Genomic DNA, 9,791 nt, shown 5'->3' with positions numbered 1-9,791 from the left:
CCAGTTACTATCAGTAAATGGGATCAGGTTTAGTGTGACGTTAATGAATGTTCAGCCGGATCCATTTCAGTTTTTATCTTTTTCAATGTTGGATGATTCTTCTGGCAAGGTTACCTTAAGGGATTTAAACCATGTGGATGACTTTCTCTGCAAGCTTAAGAAAGCTTCTTTACCTTATCAAACCATCGAAGACCAAGCTCCTCTTGGGTATATAGTACATACCTAACCCTCCTTCAAACAGGAATCACTTGGCAAGTGGCTAGATCCCGCAGAACATAAGGCTGCAAGAGCACGACAGTTTTGCGATTAAGTTAAATATAATTTTAAATATTCACAACCCAAATTAGCTCTGATTTCCTCGAACCTTTTAAAAGATATTAGTCGTATCTCGCAGACTCAAGTTCACCCGTCATGGATTGACATTGGCTACGCTTTTGGCTATGACCATGACTGTCGCTATAAAAATACACCGCATAGCTGCGGCTGGGAGATCTTGATCAGCAATCAGTTCGTAGTAACGCCTCAGATAAGGAGTCTTCGGGGGAATACGTCAAGTTCCAACTGGCCATATAAATGGAGCACTGTGCGCCGAATAGGGAGCATTCGCACGATGGTCAGCACGGCGTCTAGAACTAACTTCCTTCTCATTTGCCTGACGGCGGTGGCGCAAGCCACTCTCCCGACCCGCACGATCCCAATGGAGGACACCTATCACCGCCATTCCAACGGCTCCTGGAGTTGCCCTCCCTGGGTCCCGAGTTCTACCGCCAGTTTCGCAACATTTCTGCCTCGGATCTCCATCTCCTAGATGGACGCCTTAACCAGCAGGATCTGGTGTGCCTGGCGGACTTGGCCCAGTTCATGGGGAGCCTGGCCTCGCCCAAGCTGTGGGCTCTTAGCAGTGAGTGAAACCCTCAAATAAAGACTTCATCCTGTCCCCAAGTCAACGATTTCCCCGAATGCAGTGCTGGACTCGTGGGGCAACAAGCCCTCGGGCTACTTGAGCGGCAACCGCGTCGACATGGGCAACTACGAGGAGTGCCTTCGTGTAGACGGAACCATCACCGAGACGCACCACATCAAAGGGAAATATTGCTTCCTGGAACTACCCGTCGCCAAGTGGCTGGGCTTCAATTCCGAACTCTTGGCGGTAACCAACATGAAAACCGCCGTTTGCTTTCCCTCCTCCTGTTCTGCCGAGACCATGGAGGTCTTCCTGAAGCAGCTCCTCCAGCGTCTCCTGGGCACCGGCGGCCTCGACAAGTTCTTTTACATCAACGAACAGTCCTGCCAGACCAGCGAGAGCGATCCCCTCGACGGTCTCACCATCTTCACCATGTGAGTATCTCTGATCCTCCTCTCTTCCTCACCCAGACTGACCCTGACCTACGCCTCCGCCAGTGTGTTCCTGTCCATCTTCTGTGCCGTGGTGGCACTGTGCACTCTCTACGACTACTTCCTGTGCCCGGATCAGGGCAAGCTTCCCCGGCTGGTGAAGGTCTTCTCGGCCCGTGCCACTTCCCGCGAGCTGTTCGCCATCGTGGACCCCAAGGCGACTCCCAATGTGATCCAGTGCCTCAACGGCATGCGCTGCCTGTCCCTGATCTGGGTGGTACTGGGTCACGAGTACGTCATGTACTTGAAAGCGCTGTCCGTCAACCAGCAGTACAGCTTGCGTTGGATGTCCAAGCCCTACTCCAGCTTCATCCTCTTCGCTCCCTTTTCGGTGGACACGTTCTTCTTCCTCTGTGGTTTCTTGCTCGTGGTGATTGGCCTCCGCACCCTGGACAAGTGAGTGTGGCATATGGAATCCCATGGGGCCTCTTTGTATCTAGATTCCTCTTTGTTTTTCCACAGGAGCAAGGGCAGGCTGAATGTGCTTTTGATGTACCTGCACCGCTACCTGCGCCTCACTCCCATCGTGGCCGTGGCCATCCTCGTCTACATGAAGATGCTGCCGCTCCTGGTCGCCGGGCCAGTGTCCGACGATGTGGGCTTCTTTGACTACTCCGTGTGCAGGAGGACCTGGTACTGGACACTGCTCTACGTGCAGAACTATGCCACCAATGATACGGTGAGTTGGACACTGGTTATATATTGGATTTCGCAATGTAATCCACATTGAGTTTGGATTTTCAGTGCCTTGGACACACCTGGTACCTGGCCGTGGACATGCAACTATACGTCCTGGCGCCCATCCTGCTGATAGGGCTCTACAAGTGGGGCAAGAAGGGCGCCGCAGCCATCCTCCTGGTCATGCTGCTGCTCTCCGCCTGCCTCTTTGCCACCATCATGACCAACGACTACGGAATCCTTGCTAAGTGAGCTCTCGTCTTGATAGCCAATGTTATTTGCGCACACTTACTAATCGCTCTCTTTGTTCACCATAGAAATGGCGGCCAAGATCCTGAGGTGCAGAAGAAGCTATATGCTGCCACTCACACGCATGCAGCTCCCTGGTTGGTGGGCACCCTGTTTGGCTACTTCATGCACCTGGTCCGCGGCAAGCAGTTGCGCCTCAATGGGCTGGCCGTGTGGACCGGATGGCTGCTCTGCCTGGCAATGATCTTCACCTCGCTCTTCGCCATGTTTTCGTACGCAAAGCTGCTGGGTCCCTCGCCCACGGTGCTGGAGGGAGCGCTCTACTACACCCTGACCCGCATCGGCTGGCCCCTGGCCCTCTGCTGGGTGGTCTTTGCCTGCGTCCAGGGATACGGAGGCCTGGCCAACAGCTTTCTTTCCTCGCCCCTGTGGCAGTCGCTGTCCAGGCTCTCCTACTCCGCCTACGTCTGGCACATCTTCATCCAGGAGGTGAACCACAGGCGTGTGAGATCGAACATTTACTTCTCGGATTACGACGTGGTAAGTGTAGGGGATCCAAAAGGAAGCAGGAAGTGGGATGACTACTAATGCTTTGCAATCCGATTTTCTTTTGCCACAGATGTGCGGGTTCTGGGCCACCTTTGGCTTCACCCTCGTCATGTCCTATGTGATGTACGTCGTCGTAGAGGCTCCGCTGGGAGGACTGGAGGGGCTGCTAATGCCCAGTCGAAGGAGTCCGGCAAAGCAGGCTCAGGCCGTGACAAAGGAGCAACAGGAGGAGCAGCTCCCAGAAGGGGCTACCTCGAAGGCAGCCTAAATATTAGTTAATTTTTATACCCTTGCAGGGTATTATAATTTCAGTCAGAAGTTTGCAACGCAGTGAAGGAGACGTTTCCGACCCTATAAAGTATATATATTCTTGAGCAGCATCAACAGCCGAGTCGTTCTAGCCATGTCCGTCTGTCCGTCTGTCCGTCTGTCCGTCTGTCCGTCTGTCCGTCTGTCCATCTGTCCATCTGTCCGTCTGTCCGTCTGTCCGTCTGTCCGTCTGTCTGTTTCTACGCAAACTAGTCCCTCAGTTTTAAAGCTATCTGAATGAAACTTTGCATATAGTCTTCTATATGCTCTCACTGCTATATATGTCGGAACGGGCCGGATCGGACGACTATATCATATAGCTGCCATACAAATGTTCGATATATTTTTCGAAAAAATATTATAACTTTGCTGTTTTTCAATATTTTTGCACAATTTTTTAGATGTAGCCATTATATATTATTTCTGAATTTTGGTAAAAATTTTATGAAAATCGGACGACTATATGATATAGCTGCCATAGGAACGATCGGGAAATTAATAGGAAAAAAATTATAGCTTCGTTGTTTTTCAACGTATGTTTATCTACTCTAAAATATAAGCTTTTTTTATTATTCTAGAATTTTGGTATAAATTTTATAAAAATCGGACAATTATATCATATAGCTGCCATAGAAGCGATCGGTAAATGTATAAAATATGTAAAGCTGGGAATGTAAAACTGTAACTGTCAAACTGTAAACATAATAAGTATAGGTAAAATGTAATGAAACACTGTTTTGTGAGTCTTTTCAGCATTTAAATCTATAATATAAACATCGAAACCAATCTGCAAGGGTATACAAACTTCGGCGTGCCGAAGTTAGCTTCCTTTCTTGTTTGTTATTAAAACGTATATTTTTTTATAAATTAAGTATTTGTTAGTTCAAAATCCGTTCCTATTTAACCTTAAATAGAATAATAATTAAAATCAATCAGTTTTTAGTGAATTCCTGGCTTTCAGGACTCAAGAAATGGGTGTCGGAAAAGTCCCCCCTGGCTGTGGATATCAGTTGGCATTTATTTTTCCGCCTCTCCATTTTACAGACTCCGTTTTTTATGAGTGTTTACCAAATTACGAAGGAGATAAGTAGCAAGATCCGGCCAAAACCGGTACCAAAATGATGTTGCAGCAGCCAGAAGCGCCGCAAAAGGGCCTGGCTGTTCCCACCTACGGAGTGACCATCGTGATGCTGATCATTGGGCAGATGCAGGTGATTGCCGTGATTGAGATGTGAGTGGTAGTAGGCGTAGTGATCGTTCCTGATTATCCTGGTGGATATTCTGCTCTTTAGCAAGACCTTCAACGAGCTGCTGGGGACACGCTACGGTCTCAGCCTGGCCCAGTTCTTCGTCAGCTTCCTGACCATCCAGCTGTACGGGTTCTTTTACCGCATTATCGTGAGCAAGCCAAAGTGGGTGCGGTTCCTGGCTGGAGCCTGGACGGTGAGTGGTGATTGGTATCGAACTTATAACCCTATCACCTTTTTTTTCAGTACCAAATCAACACCATTTCCATTATGAAGCCCACCAAGCGTGCCCCGTACTTTTGCCTCCTGATATCCGCCGCCATTACACTCCTGATTATGGTGATCAGCGTGACCTATGGCCACATCGCAATCAACCACAAGAGGGGTCTCTTTGTAAGTCTTTGCCCGGCATTTAATGATTCCTGACCGGGCTGCGTATATCCCCAGATCTCGCGGCACAATGTGATCCTGTGGAGCGAACGGATATTCGTGCTGACATGCTTCGGGATCATCGTCACCGCCGAGATGAAGCGCACCATGGTGGAGCTGCCCTGCATGATCATTTATACGTGTCTGTCGAATGTGGTGAGTGATGAACCTAAGAACTCCAAAAGAACTCATGACAAAAAAACTAAATTCAGTTTTGAAGAAAGAAGATGATTTATTTTGTTTTTATCTATTTAAGAAATCTCTTCCCCTGCCCCACAGTTCGTGATTGTCTTTGGCGCCTCCGTCAGGAGGCCGCACTTCTATCACGACGATGCCCCCGGAGACTACATACTGATCGGGCAGCTGTACTATCTGAACTTCTTTGCCCTATACATGAGCTATGTGTGGACGCTGGACATGATCTTGGAGGTGTCTGAATGGAAGATGTCCAACAGGGCCATCGTTTCCCTTTTTTACTCTGAGTGGACTCCCGGAACCGGAAGGCATGATTAGCAGCGACTTTTGGAATACTTTCGGACAAAGTGGACTCTCGTTGGTGGATTCAAATTGGTTGTGTGGAAATTTTTAAAATATATTTTATGCTTTTATTGTTAATGTTTGTCTTTGAAAAATCAGGAAAAAACAGGAACGTTGAAATCACATATAATAAACCTAGAACTTCGAGCTCAGGCCTTTACGGATCGACTAGATTTTGTCGGGAAATGCTTGTGGCTGGAGCAGGTACCTCCTCGAGGGCCTGGTCTGCTGGCTGGGAGTTGGCCGGTGGCTGCGGCTTGCTGCGCCTGCGCAACAGCTGCATCTCGAGGCGAGCCAGCGGCACCTCCACGCATAAGTACATGACCAGGGCCACAAAAAGAGTGATGCCAAAGTCCGACCAGAAGCGGAGGATCTGCAAGGAGGCAAGGATGAATTATGGTTCAAGTTCAGTCGGCAATAGAAGCTACTCACAGCATCATAGTTGGAGAAATGCAAACTTGTCTTGCTGCGCGCCACATGTACCGTCTCCACGAGCAAATGCCAAATGTAGAGGCAGTAGGAGAGCTTGGACAGTGGCTGCCAGAAGGACCAGCCCAGCAGGTCACCAATCACCGGAGCCAAACCATTTTGGCAGGCCCAGATGAGCCAGCACAAAGCCAAAGGCCAGGCAATGCGGCTGCAGCAGAGATAGAAGGCGCCGGCCAGCGGCGAGATAGACTCCGCTCCATCCTGAGTGTAAGGAAACACGGCGAAGATCACCACCAGGAGGAGGCTGAGGCAGACCACCCACAAAGCCAGAGCCAGCCAGAGGGGCACAGCTGCCATCTTGGTGGCCTGCTTGCCCTGGTGGTGCAGGAAGTAGCCAAAGAGGAGTCCAATCAGCCAGGGCGTGGCCCGGGCATGGGTGGTGTAGTACAGGAGACGCATTTCGGGACTGTCGGCACCCAGGTTGCTGCAAGGAGAAAGATCAGGTTGAGTCGGATCTGACTGGAAAGATTCACTTTGAGTACTCACCCATGGCGGTCAAAGACCTGCAACTGCCGCAGCATAACAATGCTAAAGACGCAGCCAAAGAGCAGCAGGATCAGCAGCAAGATGCCCCCAATAGCCCGCTTGCCCCACTTGTAAAGAGCAATCAGCAGAATGGGCGAAAGCACATACAGCTGCATGTCCACAGCCAAATACCAGGAGTGCCCCAGACACTGTCAAGAGAGGCAAAAAAGGGTTTCATTTTGGGTCAGGCAGAGGAGTCTCTCCACTCACCATCCTTCCAGGAGCCGCATAGTTCTGTACATAAAGCAGCGTGGCCCACCAGGAGTCGCTGCAGAGCTCCGAGGAGCTGGTGAACTGCTGCCACAGCGGACCATTGTCCAAACGGGGAAAGAGCGTCATAAAGAGGAGCACGGCCAAAGCCAGGACAGGCGTTAGCCGCACCAGGCGGTGAAGGTACATCAGCGGCACATTCAAGCTACCCTTTGTGCTGCAGGAGGAGGAGAAGTATACTAATCTTGAGCTCAAGTACAGGGGTTACCACTCACCGCTCCAGCTCACGCAGGCTGGAAAGCACCAGGAGCAGGCCACTCAGCAGGAAGAAGGTGTCCACAGAGACGGCTCCACTCTGCATTACCATAGAGAAGGGTGTCCTGGCCCAGGCCACAATCTCCAAAGAGTTCACGGTGGGTGCCAGCAGCAGGTACATGTAACCATGTCCTAGAATAATCCAGATGATGGTCAGGCAGCGGATGCCATGCAGGCAGGGAATCAACCGCGGTGAGGGTGTGCTCGAGGTGGTCAGCAACTGCGGCAGGTTTTGGCGAAGCGAGAAAGCGCCGAGGAGTTGGCCAGAAACTGGAAAGAGAGCAGGGTTAAGGTAGGGTTAAGGCAGTCGAGGGGGATTTTGGCAGGAGAACCTACCTTTGCCATAGTCCAGAACGGTGGCAAGGAGAACCACAAAGCCCAAAAGGATCAGGATCGAGCTGGAATGTAGAAGGTAAGGCATTAGTCATCATCAAGAGAATCACTTGGCCAAGCAATGTCATTGCCACTCAAAAAAACAAGTGTACGCATCACGTATACGCCCTTGTGGCCGTTCACAACTTGCATAAGTGTGTGGGAAGAGTGCCCCTCTTTTACTTTTACTCACACAGCAAACCAGTCCAGGCCGCCCATGGGCTCTCTCCTGGCCAGCGAGCAGTCCTGCTCGCCCACCATCACAACTCCCGTTGAGTTTTGTCCAAAGAGCTCCTGTAGGTGACCCCTTAGCCAGCGGTTAAGCTGCTCCGCCGAGCAGGTGGCCGGTAGACAAGTGCCAATGCTCAGGGTGAGAGCCTCCGCACCGGCGGCCTCCAGCAGCAGGCTATCGAACTGGATGTGGCTCAGGCAGTACTTGGATTCAGAGTGGCTCGGGCTCATACAGGACTCGTAGTTGCCAAGGTCGGTGAAGTGGCCATAGAGCAGGCCCTGCGGGAACTTGCCCCAGGCATCGAGCACTGCAAGGAAGAGGGTGGTTTACTGTCAGAAGACTGACCCCACTCCCCCAAAGAACTCACCTCTTAGAGCGGGCAAGGACTTGGCCTCCGCGGCCTTCAGAAGCAGACGCACTTCATCCACACAGGCTGCCTCGGCTGCCGTCGTGGATTGATTGTTGTCGTTAAGCGCCGCCTGCTGGAGCACCTGGTAGCCCAGGTTGCTGGCCTGCATCCAGACGAGCAGGTCCTTTGAGCTATACCCACTGACCGCGGGCAGGCCAAGGAGAAGCAGGGTGGAGACCACTGCCAGTGGCAGGAACAACCGGATGAGCATGGGGGGATAGTGTGGGTTTCTGGGGGGATCTGGGCTCGATCAAAGCAATTTCGGGAGTGCTGTGGCCGTGACGAGGCCGTGATATTTATACGGGCGAGTAGGGCTCTGCTCGGGGGAGCTCTTAATGATGCGATATGACCAGTAACAGCGGGAGCGGAGCAGCACAGCTCTCTCCCTCCCGTCGTTCGGCTCTCTAATCGCCGGCGCTCTCCGGCTGCAGCAGTCGGAGCCGTGCACCGCTCTATCTGGAATCCCTTAACTTGGACGCGCTGCCTCTTGGCCAGCTTCGGTATTTGGTATCTCCACGATCACGATCGCTGGCAAACATTTTTTGGGGTCGTCGACCGATATAGCTCCGAATTAGATTCAATGCCAACGGGTGACGATGAGCAACTAGTAACTTTTTATCCACTCTCCCGGGCTTAATTGCACTCTTTTCGGCGATGCAGTGGCAGTGGGACTGGGGACTTCCCAGCATCGCGTGACCAGCGAAGTGTGTCGTTCACGGAAGGAGAGGTGGAATGGGATGGGATGGGTTTGGAGGAATCCGGGTTAACACTGGGGCTCATTAAGTGCACTTTTTTGGTATTTATTCTGGTCAGTTCCTGAGGTATGTATCTTGTGCTTGAAATCGATCAAATATTTCTCATATTATATATTAATTTTATTCTACTCATAAGTTACTAATACACTCATAAAAATATTTTTCTAGATTTAAGAAAAATCGCCATAAAAAAAAAACGCCGTTAAACCTAGAAAATTTTTCTGGAATTAAGAAAAGGTTTTCATGAATTTAAGGCAAGGCACCGTAAAATCAAGACAAGCCGCCATAAATACACTTTTTTAGGGTTAATTTACATATTTTCATCAAATGTAGGGCAAAATGTTCGGATTTGCTTCGTTCATTTTCTTTTTTTAATTAAGGGCGAATTTTCTTAAATTACGGGAGAATTTTCTTTGTTTTGCTGGTCAACTTTTCGTAAAACTATGGCGGATTCCTTGGCAAATTCCGCACGCGTGCGCATACAATTCCCAACTGGTTCAAACGTCTCTGGCATGAGGTGCCGGTGGCCGGCCAACACTTAGTAAGAGCAAGTCTCTTTTGCAACACCAAAAGTGTTAGCATTTTGGTCGCCTTTGTTAATAATTAATAATTTATTAACAATATTTTTACAACAAAAATAATATTATTGCTTATTTACAAATACAGCAGCAGCAACAACAAACAATTGCAACTTACCTTCAATTTTTCTACATTCAAGAAAAATCTTTCTAAATGTAAGAAAAAATTCACCTTCAATTTGAGGAAAATTTTTCCCATATTTAGGACAAATCTCCTTATAAACAAGAAAATGTTTCTTCATTCAAGAAAAATCGCCCTAGATTTAGGAAAAATTCTTTCCTCAAATTTAGGGCAAATTTTCTCAAATCTAGAGCGACTCGCCTTTGGAATCTTTTCTATGGCGAATTTCTAAATACACGGGCGAAAAGCGGCTTTTTAAGGGCGATTTTAGGCAAACATTTTTATGAGTGTATATTCGTCATATATTTTTCATATATTATATGTATATTATATATATTCTTTGAAAATCATCAACTTGGAAGCATTTCAGGAGAATATTATGAGTTTTCACA

The 9,791-nt window shown here is 49.3% G+C and overlaps 3 protein-coding genes across 4 annotated transcripts; 2 read left to right on the top strand and 1 right to left on the bottom strand.

Annotated features, from left to right (window-relative positions):
- The first annotated feature begins 573 nt into the window (after nt 1–573).
- LOC108083337 (nose resistant to fluoxetine protein 6-like) lies at nt 574–3,139 on the top strand. Its single transcript, XM_017179081.2, has 8 exons — nt 574–613; nt 704–901; nt 966–1,338; nt 1,402–1,791; nt 1,858–2,074; nt 2,140–2,321; nt 2,391–2,862; nt 2,942–3,139. The coding sequence occupies exons 1-8, from the start codon at nt 574–576 to the stop codon at nt 3,137–3,139; spliced, it is 2,070 nt and encodes a 689-aa protein (XP_017034570.2).
- Nucleotides 3,140–4,190: 1,051 nt separating this feature from the next.
- On the top strand, nt 4,191–5,471 carry LOC108083386 (uncharacterized). 2 transcript variants are annotated; one of them, XM_017179134.3, is made up of 5 exons: nt 4,191–4,411; nt 4,473–4,623; nt 4,674–4,812; nt 4,875–5,012; nt 5,136–5,471. In XM_017179134.3, the coding sequence occupies exons 1-5, from the start codon at nt 4,299–4,301 to the stop codon at nt 5,291–5,293; spliced, it is 699 nt and encodes a 232-aa protein (XP_017034623.1). In that variant the 5' UTR covers nt 4,191–4,298; the 3' UTR covers nt 5,294–5,471. The 2 variants fall into 2 exon arrangements, with proteins under 2 accessions (XP_017034623.1, XP_017034622.1); XM_017179133.3 differs by having other exon boundaries at nt 4,192–4,411; nt 4,674–4,820.
- Nucleotides 5,472–5,550: 79 nt separating this feature from the next.
- On the bottom strand, nt 5,551–8,156 carry LOC108083336 (nose resistant to fluoxetine protein 6). Its single transcript, XM_017179080.1, has 8 exons — nt 7,904–8,156; nt 7,498–7,843; nt 7,269–7,330; nt 6,893–7,202; nt 6,618–6,834; nt 6,369–6,556; nt 5,826–6,306; nt 5,551–5,766 (listed from the first exon to the last, which is right to left on the bottom strand). Exons 1-8 carry the CDS (start codon nt 8,154–8,156, stop codon nt 5,551–5,553), a joined length of 2,073 nt encoding a protein of 690 aa, XP_017034569.1.
- Between the last annotated feature and the right edge of the window lie 1,635 nt (nt 8,157–9,791).

Source organism: Drosophila kikkawai, chromosome X (genome assembly GCF_030179895.1).
Source record: "Drosophila kikkawai strain 14028-0561.14 chromosome X, DkikHiC1v2, whole genome shotgun sequence".
Taxonomy (NCBI): Eukaryota; Metazoa; Arthropoda; class Insecta; order Diptera; family Drosophilidae; genus Drosophila; species Drosophila kikkawai.
This window is presented reverse-complemented; position numbering and strand designations above follow the sequence as displayed.

What these genes read in the sequence shown, in the direction of transcription:
- LOC108083337 (XM_017179081.2), top strand. Translation starts at nt 574, where the DNA reads ATGGAGCACTGTGCGCCGAATAGGGAGCATTCGCACGATG. An exon ending in TAGGGAGCATTCGCACGATG is followed by an intron (nt 614 to 703) that starts GTCAGCACGGCG and finishes ATCCCAATGGAG; the next exon opens with GACACCTATCACCGCCATTC. An exon ending in CAAGCTGTGGGCTCTTAGCA is followed by an intron (nt 902 to 965) that starts GTGAGTGAAACC and finishes CCCCGAATGCAG; the next exon opens with TGCTGGACTCGTGGGGCAAC.
- LOC108083386 (XM_017179133.3), top strand. Translation starts at nt 4,299, where the DNA reads ATGATGTTGCAGCAGCCAGAAGCGCCGCAAAAGGGCCTGGCTGTTCCC. An exon ending in TCCTGGCTGGAGCCTGGACG is followed by an intron (nt 4,624 to 4,673) that starts GTGAGTGGTGAT and finishes CTTTTTTTTCAG; the next exon opens with TACCAAATCAACACCATTTC. An exon ending in ACCACAAGAGGGGTCTCTTT is followed by an intron (nt 4,821 to 4,874) that starts GTAAGTCTTTGC and finishes GTATATCCCCAG; the next exon opens with ATCTCGCGGCACAATGTGAT.
- LOC108083336 (XM_017179080.1), bottom strand. Translation starts at nt 8,156, where the DNA reads ATGCTCATCCGGTTGTTCCTGCCACTGGCAGTGGTCTCCACCCTGCTT. An exon ending in CGTTCTGGACTATGGCAAAG is followed by an intron (nt 7,203 to 7,268) that starts GTAGGTTCTCCT and finishes CTCTCTTTCCAG; the next exon opens with TTTCTGGCCAACTCCTCGGC. An exon ending in ATTTCTCCAACTATGATGCT is followed by an intron (nt 5,767 to 5,825) that starts GTGAGTAGCTTC and finishes GCCTCCTTGCAG; the next exon opens with ATCCTCCGCTTCTGGTCGGA.